The sequence below is a fragment of the Suncus etruscus genome, chromosome 1, assembly GCF_024139225.1.
Source record: "Suncus etruscus isolate mSunEtr1 chromosome 1, mSunEtr1.pri.cur, whole genome shotgun sequence".
NCBI classification, from domain to species: Eukaryota; Metazoa; Chordata; class Mammalia; order Eulipotyphla; family Soricidae; genus Suncus; species Suncus etruscus.
The window spans coordinates 89125085-89152063 of NC_064848.1; the positions used below are offsets into that span (position 1 = coordinate 89125085).

The 26979-nt window shown below is 35.3% G+C and overlaps 1 protein-coding gene across 1 annotated transcript in view; it reads left to right on the top strand.

The window, feature by feature from the left end:
- Nucleotides 1-26979, top strand: part of DYNC1I1 (dynein cytoplasmic 1 intermediate chain 1) — a 377776-nt gene that overhangs the window by 245864 nt on the left and 104933 nt on the right. The window contains 1 exon segment of the mRNA XM_049785233.1: nt 5898-6023. Coding sequence (XP_049641190.1) covers nt 5898-6023 — 126 coding nt within the window.

The following is a 26979-nucleotide window of genomic DNA, read 5'->3' on the forward strand; positions in this document are numbered from 1 at the left end:
AAAAAAAAATTGCCGTTACCCAGGAAAATAATTAAAAGGCTTCTGTACCCATAGCTATATTTTTTCATCTCTCCTCAACCTCCTCATCTGGCCCAACTCACATCTCATTTTCCAGTTGTAAAAGTGCCTTATTTTGATCTATTAAACTGAGTTCCTAATGCAAATTATGCTGATTTTAGCAGTCTTGTTCCACGTTTCATGTAGATCATTGTTTTATATTTTCTCTATGTGAGGTACATGCCTCAGGAAACTGGAAGGAAGTATAACTTTTGAATTCAAACTTCCAGCAAGATTCTTAGTTTATCAACATAACAAATTAATTTTCTTAGGGGCATTTGATTTCTTAGTCTTTGAAAATCAGAAAATAATTGCTCATATTACACTATTTCAAATGTATTGAAATCAACATATCATGCAACTAAGTTTCTAGCACAAAATGGTACTGAAAATATGTCATTTACTTCCTTTCAATAAATGTCAGAATTTAATTTTGTTAAGGGCAAACAATAGAGATGAGAGAAGAAAATCTGGCCATTTTGGTTACTATTACATTATCCAGCCCTCTGAGTAATCACAGAATCATACACTTTATAAGTTTCATATTCACTTTAATATCATAATTTTAGTCAGAAGGTTTAAACAGTTGTCTAGACATTTATTTTATTGGATAATAAGAAAATATAGCCATTTAACAAACATGTTCAAATAAACAATGAAAAAGACATTCTACATGAGATTTCAAAATCACAAAAACTGCATATGAGTAAAATCAGTATCTTTAGGCCTCATAATCCCTTCTATAGAATTTTTACAATAGGCATTTCACTGGTATTTTACAGAAAAGTATTTTATTTTACAAAGATTTTAAAAAATCAAATAATTTAAAATGTCCCTTTAAAGAAAAAAATGACAAGTGAGAATGATGAGACACAGATGGGAATCTTTAGAATATTATTCTACACACATCTGGCTGTTCATGGGCCACTTTGGTAGTCGTATTGATGTTTATAAAGCTGCCTTTTCACATATGACATAGTTAAATTTCAGATGGACAGTAAGGAGACTTATGTGTTTATCTGAATGTTAGTTTTTTTGAATGGGCTTTGAATCAAAGGGCCTTTGATTCATCTGCTGAGGAGTGTTTTCTAATAAAGAATGATTACTTCCCCTGGTGGCCACATACATATGTTATCAAAGTAGGCTTATACTTCCTCTGCCCCAACCAGTAAACTGTAACTCTCTGTAGTGTTCTTAAGATTAGGGAGCTTAAAAAAAGTGAAATCAAGGAATTAAACTATATAGAACATTTAGGTTAAATTATTTTTGGTAAAACCATTTAAACCTGGGGAAATAATCTCTCTTTACATTGATGAGTAGCATATTGAAAAAGGAAAAATTAAATTATGAGTAAAGAATGATATGTTCTGATTTAATCTTGTTACTATTTTTAATGGGACTGCCTTATGAAAATCCCAAATAGGAATGAAATTTTCATGTGAAGTATTCCATTCTATGGGTGGCTTTTGTATCCAAGTCACTATTTCCTTTGAGATGCAGAAGCACAAAAACACAATACAAAAATGACTTCTGCATACCAATATTCATTGCAGCGCTATTCACAATAGCCAGAATCTGGAAACAACCCAAGATTCTCAACAACAGATGAGTGGCTAAAGAAACTGTTGTAAATATACACAGTGGAATACTATGCAGCTGTCAGTAAAAATGAAATCATAAAATTCACGGTATCTCTTTCTCTCTCCTCTCCTCTCTCTTCTTCTCCCCTTCTTTCTCTCCCCTCTCTCTCCCTTCCTCTTGCTACCCTCCTTCCCTCTGACTCTCTCTTTCTCTCCTTCTCTTCTCTCTCCCTTAAGCTCCCCCCTTTTTCTGTTTTCTCTTTCTTTTCTCTACTCTCTCTAAAAGAAAGAAAGAAATCATGAAATTTTCCTATACATGGATCAACATGGAAACTACTTTGCTGAGTGAAATAAGTCATAGAGCGAGATAGATAGACACAGAATAGTCTCTCATCTATGGGGTTTAAGAAAAATAAAAGACATTATTGTAATCATATCTAGAGACAATACAGATGAGGATTGGAAGGACTGGCCACCATATAAAGTTTACCACAAAGAGTGGTGAGTTCAGTTGGAGAAATAACTACCCTAACAACTATCGTGACAATGGTAGTGGGTGAGAGAAATAGATTGCCTATCTTGAATACAGACAGATGGTAGGGGTGGAGGGTGATGAGAGGCATTGGTGGTAGAAGGTTGCACTGGTGAAGGAGGGGTGTTCTTTTTATAACTGAAACCCAACTATAAACAATTTTGTAATTACAGTGCTTAAATAAAGATATTTTTAAAAAAAAGTATTCTAACTTATAAACAGCTTTCACAAAATTCTGTCTCTGTTTGATAACAAAGCATAGAATTCAAGGCCAATGAATAGACAATTCAAATTCTTATTTTATTTGTTGTTTTCTTTTGCATTTATACCTCTGAATGGTGGCCCTGTTTGAAATATTTTTCTTTTTATGATTTCTTTATTTTATTTTTATAATTTATTTATTTTAAAAATGTTCATAATTGGGTTTCAGTCATTGAATGCTCACCACCCTTCACCAGTATAACTTTCCCGCCAACAATATTCCCCATTTTTCTTCTCCACAACTCCCTGTCTTTAGAACAGGCATTCTATTTCTCTCTCTCTCACTACCATTGTTTTTGTGCAATTTTTGTCCCTTTGTCAAAGATTAATAGATTGTATATCTGGGGGTCAGGCTCTGAATAATCGTGTATATTCCATTGATCTGAGGGTCGTATTCCAGTACCATGCTGTTTTAATGATTATTGCTTTGTAGTACAATTGAAAGTTGGAGAAAGTGATGCCTCTCATCATCTTTTTCCTATGGGTTGCTTTAGCTAATTGTGAGCAATTACAAATTACAAATGTAATTACAATTACAAATGAATTTCAGTATTTTTTGATCCATTTCTTTGAAGAACATCATGGGTATCCTTAGAGGGATTGCATTTAATCTATACAATGCTTTGGAAAGTTTTGCCATTTTAGTTATGTTAATCTTCCTAATCTACAAACAGGGTATGTGTCTCCATTTCCTTCTGTCCTTCTTTATTCTTGAAGTAGTTGTTTTTACTTTTCTTTGTATAGGTCTTCACCTCTCTAGTTAAATTCACTCCAAAGTTTTTGAGTTTCTGTGGTACTATTGTAAATGGAATTTTTAATATTCATTTCTTCTCTATCGTTTTTTGTGTATAAAAAGGTCATTGATTTTTGCATGCTAGTTTTGTAGCCTGCCAGTTTGCTATATGAATCTATTGTTTCTATAAACATTTTTGTAGAGTCTTTAGAATTTTCTAAATATAGTATCATGTTATCTGCAAACAGTGAGTGCTTGACTTCTTCCTTTCCTATCTGGATGCCCTTGATATCTTTTTCTTGCCTGATTGCTAAGGCCACTACTTCCAGTACTATATTGAATAGTAGTGGCAAAATAGACAGTCTTGTCTTAGACCATATTTTTCAGGAAAGGTTTTCAAATTTTCTCCATTTAATATAATATTTGCAATGGGTTTTTGTAGCAAATATCCTATCTATATTGAGAAAAGTACCTTCCATTCCAATTGTCTTGAGAAATTATTTTCAGATATGATTGTATGTATCTAACAAATGCTTTCTCTTCATCTACTGTTATAGTTATATGGATTTTACTTTTCCTTTTGTTAATATGGCATATTACATTGATTGACCTGCATGCACTAAAACCATCCTTGCATTCCTTGAATGAAGCCTACATGGTCGTGATGTATGACCTTTGTGATAAAACATTGGATCCTGTTTGCTAGAATTTTGTTGAGGATCTTTGTATCTATATTCATCTGGGATATTGTTCTTTAGTTCTCTTTTTTGTTTCATCTCTTTCTGATTTTGGTATCAGGGTGATGTTATCTTGTAGAAACTATTTATTTCTTCAGTTTTCTAGAAGAGCCCAAAAAAGATTAGTGGTAGGTTCTCTTAAAAGGTTTGAAAGAATTCATCATTAAATCCATTCTAGGCCTGGAGTTTTGGTTTCTGGAAGGACATTTGATTATCATTTTAATTTGATCAGTAGTGATGGGTGTGTTCAGATATGCCTTGATCCTCTTTGTTCAAACCTTGGGGTGGTTATGAGAGTCCAAGATTTGAAAAATTTTATATACAGAGTTATTTCATTGAGCACTAATTATTTTATTACAGTAGTAGAACATTCACAATTCAACAGGTTTTTTGCAAAAGTTAACAAAGAGCTAGATGTTATGATTTAGAGTCAAGAAAAGCCAATCTTTACACTTGAAGATTTTAATATTGTAAGAGACATAGTTGTGAATATTTTAATAATACAAATTGACAAGCACTCTAAATGGGACACACATATAAGGTTCAAGCCAAAAATAAGAGACCACAAAGGATAACTTGGATTTCAGAAGTCCTAATGCTTGCCTTTTAGTTTAAATTGATGTTAACATGTAAGCAACACAGAAGCATTCCAACAAAAATAAATTAAAGTGAGTGGTTAGACTCATAGATCTAGAGTGCTATACATATAAACTATACACCCAGCTATGCAAGGCCGGACTTATAGGATTTGGGATTTCAGAACTAAATTGTGAGATTGAGAGTAGAACATGAACAGGTCCATAGGAATCTCTTTATAACCTAGAGATTTCCCTGAAAGTAATTAAGAGGCTACTAGAGTATGTTAAGCAAGATAATGGCTTAGATAGATGTATGCTTTGGAAAATAATAGTGAAAAGGATGAGGAGTGAGAAATAGGTGAAGATGAGACTGAAGCAGGGAGCTAATAATCTAATTTACAAAATTAGGAGGCTCTGCCATGAGTTATGGAAGAGAAAAAAAATGTATTTGAAAGATATTGAATAAGTAAGAAAACAACATTAACTATGTATGTGAGAAAGAATTATAAAGTGAAATGAATGTGGAATATCTGGCCTGGGCAGCTAAGTCAGTAATAATAGATGGAACTAAATGAACACCACAAGAACAATAAATTTTTATGAGTAAGAATTTTTATTTAATTTTTCAGTGAATATCATCTGATTTTTCCATGTTCTAACATAAGAAATGCTCAGTAAATAGTCAGATACTGAATTTTCTAACTATGAAAAGACCTGAGTTCAAGCCAAACAATATAGATATGAAACAACTGTAATATATCAAATAATATTGCTATTATATATCAAGTAATTGCTAAAACTATGAGATCATACAGGCAGAGTGTGTAAACAGATAAAAATTTAAGAAAACCCCAGACCCCTCCTTAGAATATCAATAAATAGTCAGAAAGAAAATCAAGAATAAATATTGAGTGAAAGTCATTAGGAGAAAAAGGGCCTTTATCAAATGACACCATAGAGTTTCAGCTAATGTTAAGTGCAGGTTAGGTATTTTGGTTAGTTATTTTCAATTTGGTAGTATTTAGTGGTTATTTCAGGTTTGGTAGTATGTACACAGGAAAACAAATGTAGGCAGAGAACCACATTGCGGGCCCGGAAGAGCTAGCACAGCGGCGTTGCCTAGCAAGCAGTCCGATCCAGGACCAAAGGTGGTTGGTTCAAAGGAGCTATTTCTGAGCAGACAGCCAGGAGTAACCCCTGAACATCGCTGAGTGTGGCCCAAAAACCCAAAAAAAAAAAAACAAAAAAAAAAAAAAACCACATTGCACTAGTTTGAGTTCTGAATTGGTATTAAATATGTCACAAGTTAAATAGAAAGTACCATTAAAGTATAAAATATAGCAGGTTATTTTTTTGGGATAAAGATGTTTCTTTGTTATCATGCTAGCATAATCCATCCTTGTTATCTCTTCCATTCAGTACCCTGAGCTGATGGTTGCTTCCTACAACAACAATGAAGATGCTCCCCATGAACCAGACGGAGTGGCCTTGGTTTGGAACATGAAGTTTAAGAAAACCACACCTGAATATATCTTCCACTGTCAGGTAGGAGTCAGCATAGTAAAAGTAACTTTCATCTCCTAGAAAGCCAATTATAGTTTTTTTTTGCCTTGCATCTGTGTCATATGGAAAGGAAAAAGAATGTTTAAATATGGAACTCTTGACAATTTTGGAAAATTCACAGTAACCCAATGTTTGAGGAAAGTAGCAATCCTCTCCTAATAGTTACAAGCCTGGTTGGGGACATGTGTCATTTTCTTTCTATTTAAAATAGCCCCCCAAGTGATTACATTTATAAAGACCTCACATTTATGAAGAAATTCTGGTGTACCACATCCTCTACTTAGCAACAACATATGCTTGCCCACCCACGTGGACATCCTCAGAGCTCCTCCATTTCAAGCTTCCTCCACTCTGAAATTCAGTTCAATGGGACTTTGCCAAATAAAGATTACAGGCGCCATCTTGATCTGAGAATGATAATAATTCTTCTGTAGCCAGTGTAGGGGAAAACATAGCAAATATCATCCTTGAAATATTGAGAAATATAAATATTTTCCTGTCTGCAAGATCAATTTAAATAGCTTTGTATATTTAACTCTATGTGTGTGCTGACATTGTCTTCTATTCAAAGCAATATAGGTTGAAATTATGTTACATTTGCATACATCATGCTTTTATTCAATTCCATGACTCATTCTAAATCATGAACATTACAATTGTTCAATACACCAACCCTTTTATTAATACCCAAACCTGTGATTATGTGTAGGAAAATGCAAAACAAACATTCCAGCTCAAAGTTTCAGATCTTCACATATAAGAATCCAGTGGTACCGAGTGGCAGATTACTCTGAACACAAATACATCAGATGAAGTGGGTGGGCAAGCCTTTCTGATGCTTGTAAGCATCCATTTTATATATGAGTTATGTGTCCTTTGTACTAAACCATGTATGTTTTATAACAGTAACAGTTATAATTTGGGGAATAGGGATTGCTGTAGTGAAATTTCCAGCTTCAACCTGCTTGAGTAACCTTTAACTCTGTCCATATTTTTCTAATTTGCTATCTTAAAATCAAGATAAAGTCTGTCTGCATAGTAAATAATTTTTTATTTTATTTTTGTTTTTGGGCCACACCGGCGATGCTCAGGGGTTACTCCTGTCTGTCTGCTCAGAAATAGCTCCTGGCAGGCATGGGGGACCATATGGGACACCGGGATTCAAACCAACCGCCTTTGGTCCTGGATCGGCTGTTTGCAAGGCAAACACCGCTGTGCTATCTCTCTGGGCCCATAATAATTATTTAACCTTTTTTAAGACAATCAAATTTGTTAGCATAATATACTTTTCTATAAAAAATGCACATACTTCTAATTTTATTCATTTTAATAAAATGGCTGATACACCCTCAGCTCCAGGACTCCTGGGTGCCCTGGCTATAGAGGGCAAGTGACCACTCAATGGCCACCTGCCCCTGCTTGGCCAGTGTCTCACTGATTTGTAACACCAATCCTGAGCCCAATAACACTAGCTGTGGACAATGAAAAAAAAGAAAGAAAGTAAGTAAATGGCTGCATTTTTTGGAAAGTACTAAAAGAATTGAATAAGCAGAAGCACAATTGGTTTTTTTGTTTGTTTTTGGGCCATACCTGGCAGCACCCAGGCGTTACTCCTGGCTCTCTGCTCAGAAATCACTCCTGGCAGGCATGGGGACCATATGAGATGCCGGGATTTGAACCACCACTGGTCCTGGGTCGGCCACTTGCTAGGCAAAAGCCCTACCACTGTGCTATCTCTCCAGCCCTTCAGAAGCACAATTTTGAACAAACTTCTGTTTAGACTATTTTATCATGCATAAAGAATATCATGAATTTTGAAAAATATTACTTTGTTTTGGCCAGTGTAGCATAATTTTTTTTGTTTGTTTGTTTTTGAATCACACCTGGCAGCACTCAGGGGCTACTTCTGGCTCTACGCTCAGAAATTGCTCCTGGTAGACTCGGGGGACCATATGGGATGCCGGGATTTGAACCACCATCTTTCTGCATGCAAGGCAAATGCCCTGCCTCCGTGCTATCTCTCGGCCCTGCATAATTTAACTCTTTATATTAACTGCCATACATAGTCTTTGACAATAACAATTCGACAACTTGCTTTATATTTATAATACTACACAGTATGGATGGGAGGGAGGGAGTAAAAAATACTGCACAGTAAATATGTTAGTAAGAACAGAGTAATGCTGAATAAGAAACAAATCAAAATGTGCTTAGGAACTGACTAGAAGTGAAAATCATCTTTATTATTTTATAACATTTATTATCCACATTGAATGAGAATTGGGTTCTTTCTCTCATCGTATCTTTGGGATGTTAGTCTACTAACATGTTCATTAAAACACATACAATTTCAAGTGTTATATTCATTAATTCATAATGAATTCATATGAATATCATATGAATATCATATGAATTCAAAAGTGTTTCAAGTGTTATATTCATTAATTCATGATGAATTCATATGAATATCATATGAATTCAAAATATGAATTCAAAATTCATAAATTTTTTTTTATTAGCCTTTCACTTATATGGCATTGCTTAGACATGGACCTAGAGATCAACTCTTTGCAGTCTTCTCAACCTAAGGAGTTTGGTGACCCACAGATTTAAAATATACATGAGGAAAGTCAGAAACCTTTCTCACTGGTTTATTTCTGTTCTTTTCTTTTCTTTTTCCTATAACCTTTCTACTTTTCGGTAAGGTATATTTATTACAACTGGTTCTTCATAGACAACATCTCTGATATAATGTGACTCAGATTTACGTCCAAACTTTTTTTTTTTTTTTTTTTTTTTTTTTTTTTTGCTTTTTTGAACCTCATTCGGTGATTCTCAAGGGTTACTCCTGGCCACGAGCTCAGAAATCACTCCTGGTTTGGGGAACCATATGGGATGCCAGGGTGGGGGCAGGGGGTTGAACTACGTCCATCCTAGGTTGGCTGCATGCAAGGCAAATGCCCTACTGCTTGTTCCACCACTCTGGCCCCACGTACAAACTTTCTTGTAATGTTCTAATCATTTCAAGGTTGAACATTTTTGCTTGCTATCAATGAAGAATGAAGGTAAAGGCATTTTTATAATTCTGGAACAATTGCATTAGCTATTCATTTCTTGCTAAACTGTTTATTCTTCACATTTTTCAGAAGCATATAATTGCAAATGAATTCAGTGACTCAGAGAAGCCAAATTTCAAGATATTAGAAATCAAATGCATGAGAACCAGAATCAGTTCAAAGCTTGCCTGCAAAGATTAATTATGAAAAAAATTAGCATAAAGATTTATTTTTCTCTAGAAAGACAAAGACTTCTAGTTCTATGGACAATTTTAAATATTTACTAAAGTGAAATTTTAGTGTGAGCTCTAGCTTTGAATTTCATTGTTTCATTTCAATAAGAGCAATACAAACTTGGGAAATGTCCGTGGACTCTATATAGGAATCAGTTGCTTGGTCTCACCACACAGTCTGATGCTTGTAATCAGCCATTTTAAAAGTAAGAACTCTGTGTCTTTTTGTACTAAACTATGGGTAAACTTTAGAAAATTAACAGATATAATTTGGGGAACAGGAGCTGCTTATAGTTAAAAACCCCAACTTCAGTCTGATTGAGTAACCTCAAATTTCTGGTCATCTTCTGTAGTGGCATCCACATACTATAATTAAATTATGCATCTGACCACTTTGTATTACTCATTTAAACAGAATGAACAGAATCAGAAATAATATATATACATCAATATCTTAGAATTACCTACATTGAGGTAAGTGAAAAAAACTGTATTTAGAGGCTTTGTGTGATTATACATTTTTATTTTTACTTCTTCATTTCCTCATTTTGTATCTTTAATTTTGGTAGTTTCTTTTGAAAGATTATCTGGCAATGACCTGAAATCTACACTTCTTCTAGGTGAATGCAGAATGTGACTAGTCTGATGTTCAACTAACCTTTATTTTTTCCACCATTTAAGTTCATTGGTTAATCTTACCCTAGTGTGACATTGCTTCTTGTTAAGAGTTTTTATAGATTCATAACAAATGAGATTGCAATGCCTGGCTTTTTACAACATAGCTTTTGATTCTGGATAAAGTTGTCAACGACCTCAAAGAGAGTTAGTTCCCTTGTTTAAAATAATAGTAACACAAAAAATATAAATATGACCATGATTAGAATAGACATAAAATCAGGATTTGAAATTACATTGACATGTTATTCAGCTAAGTAATGCTAGGTAGGTGTTAAATCTTTATTTGTAATACCTTGAAAAGAAACCTTACTCCAGACTCTAGTGGAACTCTGAGATTAACTGCAATAAATGTCATTTACTTCTCCTATTATATGATTAATATTAACTATAATATTAATATATTTTATCATAATCCAAATCAACAAAATATTTGGGTGCAAACATATAAATAACTTTAATTTTTCGAGACTTAGGATAAAAAGTGTTAAAATTTGATTTAAATTTTATAATTAAGTGATTTTGTTTGTTTGTCCTTGGGCCACCTGGCAGTACTCAGGATTCACTCTTAGCTTTGCACTCAGAAATGTCTCTCCTGGGATGTAGAAAGCCTGTCTCGAATATAAGCAGGAGGTGGGGGAGGAAATAGATAGGGGCATTGGTGATGGGAAGGTTGCACAGGTGAAGGGGGGTTCTTGTTATGATTGAAACCCAACTACAGTTATGTTTGTTATCACGGTGTTTCAATAAAGAATTTAGTTAAAAAAAAAAAAAAGAAATGTCACTCCTGGTGGTGCTCAGGGACCAGATGGAATGCTGGAGATCTAATCTATGTTGGCCACATACACGGCAAATGTCCTATCTGCTGTGCTATCATTCCAACACCAAAAGTGAATTTCTTATTACCTGGATTAAAATTAAAATAAAAATAATTTTCTAAGTTATTCTTTTGCATATAACAAGGAGAGGTTACTCAATGGAGGTCACAAAAGAGACAGTTAAAACAAAAAGTAACTTTTTTAAATAGCATGAATATATATTTATTATGAGTTCCTGGTATGACAAAATGAAGACACATGTTAGTTGCTTAATAATTAAGAGATAAATTTCATCTACCAGGACATGCTAACTACCGTATTTGCCAATGTATAAGACAACTGGGCGTATAAGATGACCCCCTAATTTTACAGTTAAAACATAGGTTTAGGCCTATGTTTGCTGTATAAGACAGAACAGTTCCTGTGCTGCAACTGTATGTACCACAGTGAGCCAGTCACAACAAGCAAAGGTTCAAGGGTTATACTGTAATAGACTTCCTCTCTGACTCTGGCCAATCTGAGCAGGCTTTTTACAGTGTAGATTTGGGTACAGAACATTGTCTAATTTGCATCATAAAAACCCTGCTTAGATTGGCTGAGTTAGAAAGGCTGTCCGAGCAGCCTTGCAGTGATTGGTGCAGGATCGAGTTGGAAAATTTGTTTTGTGGCAATATTCAGACAATTTTTGTTTAGCAGCATATTGAAACATTTTTCGGGATATACTCAGCGTATAAAATGACCCCTGATTTTCAGTTGACTTTTTTTGTTTCAAAAGTCGTCTTATACACCAGAAAAGAGAAATTCTCCATTTAGATTAAAAAAGAGAAAATTTCAACCATTATTAGGCATATAGCATACACATTTTATAGTATTTAATTTATGGGAAATTTAAGAATTGCATATGATACACAGATAAATAAACCAATTTTTTTTAACATTTTAAATTCCAAGTTATATGGATCAGACAAGAGAAACAGTAATACAACAGAACTATTTTGTGTACTAGGAAGAAGCAAGACATCTAAATATGCATGCAGAAATTAAATACAGACATTCGGAAACACTTCTTTTATGCCAATTGAGAATGACTAGCCCAATGATCGAAGGCTTAAGCTAGACACTGATTAAATTAAACAGCAGGAACTTATTTTTTCTGCCTTGAGAGAGAGAGAGAAAGAGAAAGGAGAAAGAGAGAGAAAGGAGAGAGAGAAAGAAGAGAGAGGGAGAGAAAGGAAAGAGAGGGAGAGAGAGATAGGAGAGAGAGAGAGACAGAGACAGAGAGAGACAGAGACAGAGACAGAGAGACAGGGAGGCTAGGGCATTTGCCTTCCATGAGGCCAAGTTTCCTGGTATCCTATATGGTCCCCCCAGCCTAACAGGAGTTATTTCTTTTTTTCTTTCTTTGGGGGGCCAGACTGGTGACACTCATAGGTTACTCCTGGCTATGTTCTCAGGAATCACTCCTGGCTTGGGGAAACCATATGGGACACCAGGGGATCAAACTGCAGTCTGTCCTAGTCCTAGGTCAGCCATGTGCAAGCCACTGTGCCACGACTCCAGCCCCAACAGGAGTGATTTCTGAATGCATAGCCAGGAGTAACTAACCCCTGAGTTCTGCTAATTGTGGCCCAAAATTCAAAGAGAGAGAGAGAGAGGAGAGAGGGAGAGGGAGAGAGAGAGAGAGAGAGAAAGAGAGAGAGAGAGAGGGAGGGAGGGAGGGAGGGAGTTGAGGAGGTGGAGGAGAGAGAGGGAGAGGGGGAGAGGGAGGGGGGGAGAGGGAGAGAGAGGGAGAGAGAGAGAGAGCATGCTCTTTGATGTTTCATTTTGTAAGACACTAATTTCATCATTTAGATTAATGGTTTAATCTAAAACTAATACACAAAGGTCACGACTCCAAATGCCATGACATTGAAATTTAGGGCTTCAACATTCAACATTCAAATCTGGAGTGGAAGGTAGGGATTACGAGGTTTGTAGTAAGAGGTCAATGCTACTTTTAAAAAAAAGGCATTCTCTTTAATTATTTCACTATGATTGCATGATAATGACATGGAGAAAAATTTAAAGATTATCATTCTTATTTTTCTTGTTTAAATATTTTTCTGAAGAAATTTTGCCTTACATAAAACTCATTCGTTTACTCACAGCTCATTCATTTATTCAACATATATTCATGGGATACTGACTCTGGCCAACTTCTCATTCCAACAAGTGGAGTTAAGAAGTGATTGTTCAGGGGCCAGAGCAGTAGCAAAAGCCATAAGGTGTCTGCCTTGTGCACATTAGCCTAGGATGGACCGCAGTTTGATCCCCTGGTGTCCCATATGATCCCCCAAGCCAAGAGTGATTTCTGAGTGCATAGCCAGGAGTCACCCCTGAGCTTCACCGGGTGTGGCCCCCCAAAAAACAAAAACAAACAAAAAAAGAAGTGATTGTTCAGAGGCCAGAGTTGTGGCACAAGCAATAGGGTGTTTGCCTTGCACGTGGATGACCTAGGACAGACCTCATTTTGATTGATCCCAGGTGTCCCATATGGTCCCCCAAGCCAGGAGTGATTTCTGAGCACATAGTCAGTAGTAACCCCTGAGTGTCACCAGGTGTGGCCCAAAAAACAAACAAATAAACAAAAAAAGTGTTCAGATTGTAGCAATCCCACCATGACCTATTTTACATCATGTGGCAGGCAACTCCTCATTCTCTCTGTGGAGCCGGTCTGTTATCTATCTGTGTTTTTTATAAACAGCTGCCAATAAGAAGCCTGAGATAATTCCAAAGTTCTTTCATCCCCAATCATGTAAGCATTTGTTTCATAAATAAATAATCAAGAAATATTTACTGAGTTCTAGGAGGCAGTTAAGTATATATGATTAAGAAAGGGCAATAGGCCCTAAAGCCTAGAATTATAACTCAGGTTCCACCACTCAGAAGTTTAGTGGCCTTGGCATACTAAGACACAAGAGTAAATAAATAAGCTCCCAAAGTATTCACTGTGGGCCTCGGAGTATCAAGTGAATGTCAACTATAATTAGCTTCTTATATGCAGGAATAAAATCTATAATATGTAACATTTCATGGCACTGTCCAAATAGCACAAATGAGGAACCTCTTTTGATGAGACACTATAGGGGAGCACTAGGAAGACATGGAAAATAATCTTACCCTCAAGTACAAGTGATCTCAATATTTTAATAATTGGTAAGATTATATACTAGTATACACAACTTGGATATTTTCCCTCTACTCACTCAGCTTCTGCTACATACTAAGTACAGATATATTTCTTTCCCTGGTTTAATTATTCACACTTTTTGCCTTTGGCAGAGGCATCATATACAGACTCTGCAGACTCTATAAGGCTCATACGGCCACATGGATGTATGAAGAGATAAGCTGGCCACTTGCCATGCTGACCCCACTTTATAGATCCTGGAACAAAAGTCATGAAATGAGTCTAAAGTGTTCTACGGAATGTTTTATCTAAGACTAGGTCAGCATGTCTCTTAAGAGCTGATCATCTAAAGTCATGTATATTCCACAGCCATACTATATGGTAATTCTATGCTCTCAGATATCATACTATTCTTTGTTATTGGACCCTAGATTTTACCATAGGTAGAAGCAGGTCCATAGAATACCTGGTAGTCTAAGAAAAAAGAGAAGCTTTACAGGACACTCTCCCTAAGGGTGGGGAGATGAGAATGGAACCTCAGTCTAGGACAGTGATAGGCAAGCTGCGGCTCGCGAGCCACATGTGGCTCTTTCCACTTTTGAATGCGGCTCTTCTGTGTGCCGGGCAGCCGCTCCTGGAGTCAGGACTCTGCTCCTAGCTTCTGTCAGTGTGGGCCCTGTGAGCAGCCCCTGCAGCCGACTCCACACAGCTCCACACAGCTCCAGTCTGGTCATGTGGATTCTTGCATGCAGAATATTCTCAATAAAAACTTATTGAAACTAAAAACAGTGTACTATCCTATGTATTTTTGTTTTTAAAAATGTGGCTCTCAAAATAAATTTCAATCGTGGTTTTGGCGAGATTTGGCTCAGTTGAAAAAAAAAGGTTGCCCACCACGGGTCTAAGAAAGAAGTCATGAGAAGTGGAGAAATGGTTTATGGCACTGCACCATGTTATAGAAGCACTCGTCAATGATGCCGAGCATTTATTATCTCTGTGAACAATGAAAATTCCTCTGGAATCTTTATATTTTAGGCACAAGTATTTGTAGCTACTTCTAGTTGTCAAGTCAAATATTTCTTAAAATGAGGCCTTTATATTTTTTCTCTTGAAACTTGATTAAAATCTTCTGATTATGTGTAGACTTGTTTTATTTGAGTTGAGGGACCAAAGAGGTATTGCTAGGAGCTATTACACCAATGATAACACCTGGAAATCCACAGAGGATAGTGCAGCCCCAGAGAAAATCTTGGTCTTCTGCATGCCATGTATGTGTCCAATCCATTGACTTATCTTCCTAGTTCTGATTATTTACTTTTAAATTGCTCTACATCATTGCAAAAAATGGACTCTTTGAATATACTGTGATATTAGTAAATATAAACTTCATTTTCTTCAATAATCATATTATTTTAACCAAGTTCAGTTAGTTAATATTAGTCAATTTTATAAATTTTTAAAAACTATTTGAAAGTAACATTACATCAATCATTTTTTAGCCTTTGTTGCATCAAGTATTCTACAGTATTCTGTTATTATATTTATACTTGACTCATAAGTTTTAAATTATTGAGTAGCCAAGTAATTAAATAAGATGTCTTTCTTGGGCCAGAGAGATAGCATGGAGGTAAGGTGTTTGCCTTGCATGCGGAAGGACAGTAGTTCGAATCCCGGCATCCCATATGGTTCCCTGTGCCTGCCAGGAGAGGTTTCTGAGCATAGGGCCAGGACTAATCCCTGAGCACTGCCAGGTGTGACCCAAAACACCAAAAAATAAAAAAAGATGTCTTTCTTCTGTGAAATACTTAACTTAATAAATCATTTAGTCTCATAAATGTACATATGCTACATAATACAAAAATATATTTACATGATTATTTTATATCTATGCTTTCAACTTTTTCCCCAAAAGCTACCATTTCCTCCTTTTGACTTATCTTAAAAATATTTCCAGTACCTACATATAATAGAATACATAAGTTAATATTGGCTTTTTGCTTCTCTGTTAACTTGGACTAGAATCATATTGAGTAGTTAAAAATAAATTCATTTCTTTTAGATAAAATTTTTATTTCCTCATGCCTCTTAAATATGGTCTTCTGAAAAAAGCAAAGAACAGAAGCAAAACTTGTGCACAAATGCCCACACTCATATAAATGCGCGCACACACACACCCAAAACTAAAATCCTAGTCAAAACCTATATTTCATAAAAGAGAATTATAGTAATGTTGATGGTTTGCCAAAACCTCAAGCAGTGACAAAATCCACAGAGTGTCCTGAAAGGGATGCCTTTGCAAAACCATGCCTCTCCAGATGGTTTAGATTAGAGATGTTTAAAAACACATGGCAGCATTAGTTTGGTTTAGAATTCATAGTTAACTCAGTAGATAAAATAATGCAAATCCGAAACCCTAGCCTGTGTATCAGAAAAATCATCAAATCTTATGATTGCTCTTAGGGGAGGTTGGTATGTGATGTGTTGATTTTTAAATGATCTAATTGAAATAATAAAATTAAGCAAGAAGGAGTAAAAGAGATTGAAAATACAAGAGTTTAAGTAAAAACTTTCTTCTCTGTAGAATATTTATTCCTTTAAGCTGTCATATCCAATCAATTTGTAGGGGATTCGACAGCCAATTGTCATTTCCTGAGATAAACTATGTAAAGAGGTTGTGTTACAGAGACAACATAAAAAAATGGGGGAAAAAAATCATTCCAAAGCATGGTGCAGAGTGAAGCCAAGAATGTCTCAAAAGCCCACAATGTACTGCTAGGATATGCTCACCTTGCTAAAAAAATTCAGATAAGCCTTATATGAACAAGTGAAGTGTTCCCTTTGACATGTAGTCATTCTGAAAAATTGCTATTTATCTACATTTTTGTAAATTGCTTTGCCTTCCTTGTGTTTTTATTTTCCTTTAACCATGATGGACCTCTGTGTGAACAGTGATGTTGCACTATGCTCTCTGTTACAAGATGTATTACTGACTACAGGGCTACAAAAGATTTATCTCTAAAAGCTGTTCCAACTGTCCTCTTTCTGTGTCAAAAATTAAAAGTATCCCCACCCTCTGATCTCACAATGGGGCAACAGAAAAACAATTCCTAGGAAGAAACTTCTACATGGGAGTAGTATTAATTTAATGATGTATAATTATTATATTTTATTTGTGTGGGCTACCTGCCACACAAAGAATAAGCATTCATTTATACTAAATGTGCTACTACAAGAATGTTCATTCAAAAGCTCAATGCCTTTCAGGAAATATGGGACAAACACCCTACAAAATAGAAACAGAAGTTTCCAAACAGCATTCGATGGGCTTGACTCTCAAAAGCGGCTCAGTACTTAGTTCCCCTGCTCCCCAGAATTGAACAATTTGGAGCATTTTCCTAAGCACAAAAAACTAGAACTATAGTTATTAATGACTGGAAAGACCATAATCAATGTAAATGGTCTCTATTAGTAGTAAATATACACATAGACAGACACAAACAAATGTGAGGAAGGAGGGTAGTTTCTACACATATTTTTGGGGGACCCATGAAAATTTCCACTATAAATTTAATTTTATGTTTAGCTGTGGAGTCATTACATTAACCTATATTAAAATCTGATATGTAGTTCTGCATCTCTACACTGTTAATATCTATAATCAGAGATTATACTTTTGTTTCACCTTCTAATCATTTCCCTAGGTAAATAAGAATTTAATCCCCAGCTAAGCCAGACGATCATTTAAGGCAATTTAACATGTTTTCCTATATAGAGTCGGTAGGGGGAATCTTGTTTTGTTCCTTTTCTTTTTGTGTCTCACTTGTATATAAATTAATTTTTTATGTTGCCTATTAACATGTTGAATTGTAAAATCATAGGGTTAAAAGAAACCTCCCTGATTTTCTGAACCAACTGCCTGGTCCATCTGAATGTTCTTAAATATTTTTTTTCCCTGACAAGTTTCTGCTTTGTTTAAATATCACTCATGCTCCTTTCCCAGAAAAAAAAATATCACATCTCTGGCCATTGGAGAATTTTCAGGGGTACTTAACAGGAGCATGGAATCTTATCCTAAAGGATTACTTATTGTGGACAGAGGCAAAGTCATCTTGGAATGTCATAGAATGTCTTTCAGCAAAGCATCTCAGTACGACTTTTGGGAGCTCCAGGATGAAGATGCACATATAGAGATAATATCACCTTCTCTTTATGCCTTAGCCTATTAACCCATAACTGACTTCCTTTAACATCACTTCACCAAAGGTGTAATACTATGTGTAAATCTCATTGCATTAAAACTATTAAAATAACTTTACTTTGGGGAAAGTTCTAGAGAAAAGGTAAGATCTACCTGTTCCTCTTTCTTACCATAGAACACTGTGATTAGGCACTCAATATGTTTTACAGCATTTTTCTTAATATTCTTTATCAAAATGTAAGACTTGCTAGATTTATGAACTGGCAATTCACTGGATATTCCTTTCTATATTGCACATTGCTGAGACAGATAGACTCCATACAAGTCTGGAGCCTTTATAAAATTACAACGTATAATGTTGTAAGCTGTAATCTTGGTAAGATGGATGAATATTTGTACCAAATTCTCAAAAATACTAAATGAGACTGAGGTAACATAATAAATCTTTACCTATCAACATAGCCTCCAAATTTTACTACTATAAGGTCCTTTATTATATTATCTGCTTAATTTAGGACATTGTTACAGATGCTAACATGTATTAACATCTAGAATATGTGATAATCTGAAAACAAAATTATTTGTATTTAGTACAAATTAGTACAAATGGACATCACTAATGAACATTTGTAAAATGAGTCAATGACTTAGAAACTATACATTTCTCAACACTCTAGATTGAGTTAAAAATTATTATTTGATGTGGTGAGGGCACGACTAGTTCTGTGCTCAGGAATTACTCCTGGCTGGCTCAGGGGATCATTTAGGATGCCAAGGATTAAACCTGGTTTGGATGTGTGCTAAACAAGTGCCCTACCTGCTGTATTATCGCTCAACTCCCTGAAGTATTACTTGTTATACAGTGTAAAGAAATACTATTTAATAATAATATTTAAATTATTTCAGAACCTGAGATTTTTATGTCTTAGAAATCATGTTAAAGGAAATGGGAGAGACCTTTGGACTTTACACACCTATATTATGTCAAACACAAATTTACATACTATCTTCAAAACCTTTAGGGATGATTTGCTATTCATACTATTGATTTTTATACTAAAGGATCCAAGACTGTTGAATATTGCTTATAAAAAACAGTAAAGTCATTGATCGGAATGATAGCACAGAGGTAAGGCATTTGCCTTGAATTCGGCCAACATGGTTCGAGGTATCCCATATGGTTCACTGAGCCTGCCAGGAGCAACTTCTGAGTGCAGAATGCCACCAGATGTAACCCAAAAACAAACAAACAAACAAAAACAGTCAAATCATAAATACTGTCCCAATATCAGAACTCTTCTCAAGCAAGGAATGATCCAGCTAACATTAAATATGGGGGGAACTAATTATAAGGATTACAATGCATATAGACAAGGGCCTGACCAGGACTTGATCTTTGGCACCACAAGGTTCCCAAACATAGGCCCTGCAGAGCTTAAACACACAAGGGTGTCCCCTGTGGATCCAGAACTGCAGGGCCCAAATTATAACATGTTTTTCCCTCTCACATGAAATCAACAATTCTCTTAACCAAGTATCACTTCATGTGGCCCCTGGTTTTAAAGCACTACTTGTAAAGGTCAAAACAAACAGTAATCAGATAAAGGGTTTGGCTTATTAGTCCATTTCAGTGGAATGGTGTACATTTTGCAAGTACAAGATCTATACAGGTCTCATCTGAGGCCTTGGTTCAATCCTCAGTACCACACACACAGATATATACAACAAAGAGAAAATAACATATTGGTATTGCATCTGCTTCTCACTTAAAACTTTTAGAGATGACATATGGTTTATTCATATAGATAATTCTTGGTCAGTGGAAAACTGAAAAATATAATATTGGGCTATGCAAAAATATAGAATCAACACTTTCATTTTAACTTAGAGTAGACTGTTGGATATCATGCTGGAGTAAAGAAAAACAATATAAGTTTCTGTATTTTTTAAAATAACAAGGACTTTTACTATTTAGATCACAAGTTCCAAGGTAAGAAAGATGATCCCTTGAAAAATATAAAATATATGTTAAAAACAAAGCATGGTATGAATGCCAAGATCTAGATTTAATTTATCTATACCCAAAGCCTGATTGCTTGAAGCCTGAATTCTATTCTCTCTGGCTCAGAGCCTGAGGGGCCACAATTCATTTCACTATTTCAGCTAGTTCAGTTACCACCTGTGTTCTAAAAGCAAAGTCAGACAAGAGGAAAGGAAGCTTGCTAGGGCTGCTTAGAATACATATCCACTCAAGCCGAATCTATTTAATTATTTCACTAAGAATACTCTGGCCCTTGAAGATTGATCCGACAAGGGTAGGATCGCAGGCAGCAGGTATGCCATGAACAACAAACCCATATTCTTAACATATGTTCAATTTGAAGAACTCTCCTCTAAAATAGCTCTTGATTTTAAATCCACATCCTGATTTGCCCACTCTTGTTACCATTTTCTGCTGCCTGTTCTGAATTAATCCTTTGAGGTGGTCATTCCCCGGAAAGAAAAAAGAAAAATGAGAAGAGATGCAAAGTTGGGAATGTGAATGAAAGAGAATGGGAGAAAGCAAAGGGTAGGGGATCATTAAATAGAATCTGTTTTCATGAGGTAGGTTTTCTTTTGAGCTGTGAAAAACAGAGGTAAAAGATGAAGAGAAAGGTAAGAAAAAGGCACTTGGAAAGTTATCCATTAATATCATCTCAACAAGAAAATGGAAAAATATTTGTGTTAGAACTCAGTATACAAAGGTTATTTTGCTTCTCTGTCTTACTCCATCTCAATAATTGATCTGATCTAAAAAGTGGTTAAAAATATTAAAGTAATTTCCTGAGTAGAAAAGAAAATGGTTTTACAAACTGTCAAAGTCAGTATTTAAACCCAGATCATTCGAATGATACTATTGAAAGTAATAATTCTCAATTCTGATTTTTCAACAGAAATTGATTAAAGTTAGGAATAGTAGCCACCAGTTAGTTACTTGTAAAATGTACAGGGTTGGATGTGTTTTTATATGGAATATTTAGTTTAAATATATTTTTGAAACTTTAACTTAATTCTTTATGAGATCATATTTTTCTTAAGTATTATTTTCAGCTCAGAGAACCATGCAACTTTCATACATTTAATTTAGAATATATTTTTAAAAAGGGAAATATTCTATTAATTAAAAAAATAGAGTGCTGTTTCTATGTCAGCAAACTCATTTTCTATTTTATTCTGTATATTTATTTGCATTTATATTAATATATTAATGTAATCTTAATTTTAAGTTTTCCTGGGTACATCAATTAGTTTTTAAAATGAGGTCATTTTAACACTTTTAACCATATTTCTGTAATCTCATTCAATCTGCAATTTAGTTTTTCTCAACTTTTCACATCAATGCCTCCTATTTTCTCTGGGATTTCAAGAGGAGATTGCAATGTATTCATTCATATGAAACAATTCAAGAAGTGCTTGTGATATCAAAGGTAGTTTAATGCAACATCAATGCCCAATACTTCCGCCACACATTATGTCTGGGCCCATTAGGCACTCAAGTTTGTGGCTTACTCACATCTAAAATGAGCTTTACAACTAAACAATACTACAGTACTATTGAGCTGTGCAATATTTTCTACTGCTATAGCACTCTTGTGGCTGATCGTACTCCAGAACCTTGAACAACTAAGTGAGTGGCTTTTAGAACTGAAGCCAATCAAATTAGGCATATTCCATGAAGAAGGAATTAGGATTACTGTTTTTCCCAGATGTGCATTCTTTATCTCCAGGAAGCCTAATTAAAGCAAGCTGGTAATTTACAGTCTCCCAAAGGTTCTAATCTTTATATTTTATTTATTATATATTTAACACACAAATAGATTTTGGCAGACCTGCCACACTAATCTGCTGTTCATGTCCTACACAAATTAGGAACACAGCTTAGACTCACACCTGCTCTATCAGTTTAATTTTACTACAGCTTTGAAAATACAGTGATCTTTACTTCAACACTTGACAATCTCAACTTTGTCTAAAAGAATTCAACATATACTTACTGTACCAAGCTTTAGGGTAAGTAGCAATCTCATGATGATGAATATTGTGTGTACGCTACCTGTCAGAAATTAAATTCCTCTTTTCTTAGGTAGAAAGCAAATGTAAATGATCTGAGGTAGGTAGCTAGCATGAAAATGATATTGTTAGTGTATATTTTGTCCGGAATATACTTCACTGAGGTATCCCCTGACTTAGTACTTAGTATGGTAGTCTGAGAGCTTGAAAGTGTAGTAGAGATGGGGAGATAGTTACATTAGTTTTGTGAAAAGAGCCTTTGGGAGTTCTAAGCTAGCTAGCATTATATAAGGGGATGGGGACCTCAACATGAAGAATAATCTACCTCCCACCTCAAAATCCTGCAAATGGGTTTGGGGATGATTGGTGAACCACAGGGTATTCCTAAGACTGGTTTCTATTAGGCAGGGAAACTGAGGAAGCTTCACTTTTCTCATCCTTGCTGTGGAATGAAACCAATAAAGTCTAGTTACCATTTGGAATAGCGAATGAGTGCTGTTCGTTTGGGGAGAAAAATATTCCTGGGGAGGGACTGACCAATAAAGGCCACTGAAGGGCTCTTTCGAAGAGAGCACAGCTAGAGGGTCATTCATGTAATGCAGGAATCAATGGTAACTCTGTTAACATCATTAAGTTAAGACTACCTAAATCAAAATCATAAGGAAAAACCTTACTTTTGCATATATATTTTTGACATCCACAAATAAAACATGTAGTTCAACATTTGGCACAAAGTCTACACAGGGACCAGAATTCTATAGAAGAAAAAATACCTAAGAGAAGTCTGTATTGCCAGATGCTTGGCATCATGTAGTCAAAACATTTTGAATATGTTTTAAAATAGTCTTCCAGATGTGTGACATCTTATAGCTAGCTATAGCCCTTGTCCACATTTTGGAAGGGTGGGGGGATAATAACTGAAAGATTATTCACATATTATGTAGAAAAATGGAAACTTTTATTGCCTTCCTGATCTGATTGCCTCAGGGGAAAAAGTAGTTTAATTCGATTTTTGGCCTTTGAACCAAATAATTCATCTCTGCATTTGACCCACAAATAATAGACAGCAGAAAAGTATCTTGCATTTGCCATATGAAAAATATTATTGACACCAAGTTCTGGTGCAGATGTAATTTCTTAGAAATTCTATTTTATTCTGTTTACTTACCTGGCTTCTTGATATTAGATATTATTATTTCTATTTATAACAGTTTGCCTTTTAATTTTAAGTTACATGTTCAAGAATACAGCAAATACATTGGGAATAAAAAAATGTAGTAGAGATTTATTTACATTTATTTGAATTAGATTTTCCTATAGAAAGTTACATTATTTAGTGGGAGTTGTGTACTATATTAAAACTACCTTAAAGGGATTTTTAAATTAGAACATTTAAAAGTGAGTGCTAACTAATTAATTAGTGGAACTGCAGACAAAACACATTCAGGAGAACTTACACATAACAAATTTTGCAGAATTACTTCCTCTCTAGCACAGAGAAATATTGCTTGTATTTAAAATAATCAGTAAGTAAAACCGTGGGTTTTGATATTATAATCATTGGCAATTTTAGGTATCATTGCGAGTTTTAAATGATAATGCCTGGGGCATCAAACGCTGATATATCAGCTGCATATCTGTCTGGTTCTCCATGCTATTCTCTGTGTCAATATATTTAAGAAAATTATTCAATTAAATGCTAGATGCCTGGCCTCACATAGTCAAAATTATTCCCAATATTCTTTGACGTGAGTTATGTATGCTACATTGATAGAACTGGCTGGCGTTGGACAAACATAATAGGTTCTCTTCCCTTTCTGTAAGCGACAATTAAATTAAAGATAAGACAAGGCATCTATAATTGCTTTGACAAAGGACTGATAGTTTACTGAAGTAACATTGAATTAACAGGTATAAAATGTCAGTCACTTCAAAACAATTGAAAAACTTCTAAATAAAATATGTATATGTCCATCACTAAAGTTCTTATTCAACTTTGCCAAGATCATCCTAAAAGAGTACAGTATAGCATCAGCCTTGCACACAGCTGACCCAGGTCCAATCCTCAGCATCCCACATGATTCCCTGAGCCTACCAATAGTAATTCCTAAATGCAGGGCCAGGAGCAATGTCAGGTGTGGTCCAAACACAGACAACAGCAACAATAAAACCAAAAGCATACTAAAAACTCACCTGCACTGATGGTTAGAAGAGTTAAGTGGCATTTGGAGGTCACTTATTGTTATATATTTTTATGGCATAACATTAATTTGAAAAGTTTTGACTAAAGGTGTATAAATCTTGATTGTTATGGTGGTTGGTAACTGTTCACTATAATTCAGTGACTCTTGCACTTTAAGGATTTATTTTGGAGGGATGAGGTTTGTAATTTGGAGATATTGATAATGGTAGAATTTGAGTTTTCTCTTGTAAGATTCTAATAAATTTTGTGTACCATTACTTCTGTCAGATTACAATCCCTTCACATTTGCAGGTTGAATTATTTGAAATGGTAATCAGAGAAAGAAAGATACTATGAGATAGCATGGGAAGGAAAGAGTTTTCCTGGTTAAGTATTTGTCTGTGACAGTGAGTGATTCCCAGAATTTAGTTAGAAAATTTTATTACTAGAGATTATATTCTGCTTACCTGGCAGAGAATAGTAGACTAGAACTAGAGTACACACTTTAAAATTATTCTTACGTGATCATCCTCAGCAGTGCTCAGGGGCCCAGGAACCACTCCTGAAAATACTTGGATCTGATATCAAGGGAGGCTACCTGGCAGTGGTGGGCATCTGCCTAATATCTGGAGCTATATCCCTGAACCACCTACCAGTGGATTTTCATGTACACATAATGCCAGGTGAATAGGAGTTTAAATTAGTGTGTCAAGTTATATAACTAGGAGGGATCCAAAATGTAGTATACATGTACATGTAATAATGATTGTGGCTTGCCATAAGCCACATAAATTAGCAACTTAGAGATACGCACCTGGAGCCTTGTGGATGTTACCACATATAGAATATGGGTTTTTAAAGATGTGGTTAAGGTCTTTAAAAAAGAGAGGTGGTCTCCTGGATACCTGGTGTCCCAATGTAATCAATCCACAAGAGTCCTGTATCAGTGAAAGAGGGGATGGTAATGCAGGAGAAACAGACTAGAAGGGAAACGTGATAATGGAATAATTAGAGAATTAAAGTGATGTGATATAAGCAAGTCATCATGTGATGCAACCAAACATGATTTCAATGAAGATGAATAGCAGCTATAAGACAAGGAATGAATTGTCTCTAGAATATGGAAAGAAAAGAATGGAACCTGATTTTTCCCCAAGGCGCCCCCCAAAGTGAATTAAAGCAACGTACCTCCTTGATATTAGCCATTCTACCCTCAAGAATCATGAGATAACAAATTTATATTTTTTAAAGCCACTCATGTTGGTAATTTGTTACAGCAGTAATAAGACACTAACACAAATATATACTATTTCTCAGGAACTGTTTTAGGCACAAAACACAACACAGGAAAGTTGTACATTTTCTCCTTCCATTGTGAAGTTTACAAGTTCAACATGCCCATTTTATTTTGCCCATGAGGAAATTATGTCTGATAGAATTAACATGATTTTCACACAGAAATCAGTCTTAATTACCAGCTCATGGATCTTTATATAAAAAACATCTGTATCTTATGAATGGGGTGGAGAGTCCCTCCCTTTCCTTCCCACACAGATTCTGTATATTACCCATGGGTCCCTTACTGTCCTCTGAGCTCAGGAAAAAATTTTAATAGCCCAATCAATCAATTTTTTCATTTATTGAATGATAGCTTTCAGTGTAATCGCCCTGCGTTTGCATTCTGAAATGGTGGGAGTTGCTTTCTAGTCATCAAATGGACTTATCTTAAAGAGAGTCTCTCTCTCTCTCTCTCTCTCTCTCTCTCTCTCTCTCTCTCTCTCTCTCTCTCTCTCTCTCTCTCTCTCTCTCTCTCTCTCTCTCTCTCTCTCTCTCTCTCTCTCTCTCTCTCTCTCTCTCTCTCTCTCTCTCTCTCTCTCTCTCTCTCTCTCTCTGTCTCTCTCTGTTTCTCTCCCTCCCTTCTCTCTCACTCAAGGATTACTCCTGGTTCTGCACTCAAAAATTGCTCCTGGCAGGCTCCAAGGATTGGAACACCTTTCTCCCCCAGGCCACACATTAAAGGCAAACGCCCTACAGTCTGGCCCCAGCACAATATTTCTCAATTTAAATGAAAAAATAACATCCTAATGGAGTTAAGTCACATGATCAGCTGTAACAACAGAACTCCCCTAGAACCAGAGTCCCATGCCTATTTCGAAGTTTCTATTTTCTCTATGCATAGAAACTTGCATCAAGCTCCTTTTCCAGAATCTGAAATAGAAATTTGATCCATTTTATTTAACTACTTCCCAGTACATTAAACATATTACAAAAGGAAATCAACACATAAGGGAATTCTTGGGAAACTAAAGGAACTAACTAGTTCTCTTACTGTATTATCTGTCGAGTCTCACTATTGGTGCCATTTTCAAATGTGGGGCTTTATTTACTAGATACAGCCAAAAAAATCAAATGGGACTTAAAGCACATAAACTTTAAGCATGGGGGAGCTATAAATATCATACTCAAGTTTTGGAATGGTCTGACTGGAATAAGGTAAAAGTATTCAAAAGGAATGGAAAAATCAAGCTTAGGAATCTTGCTTTTTAGATCTGTTATA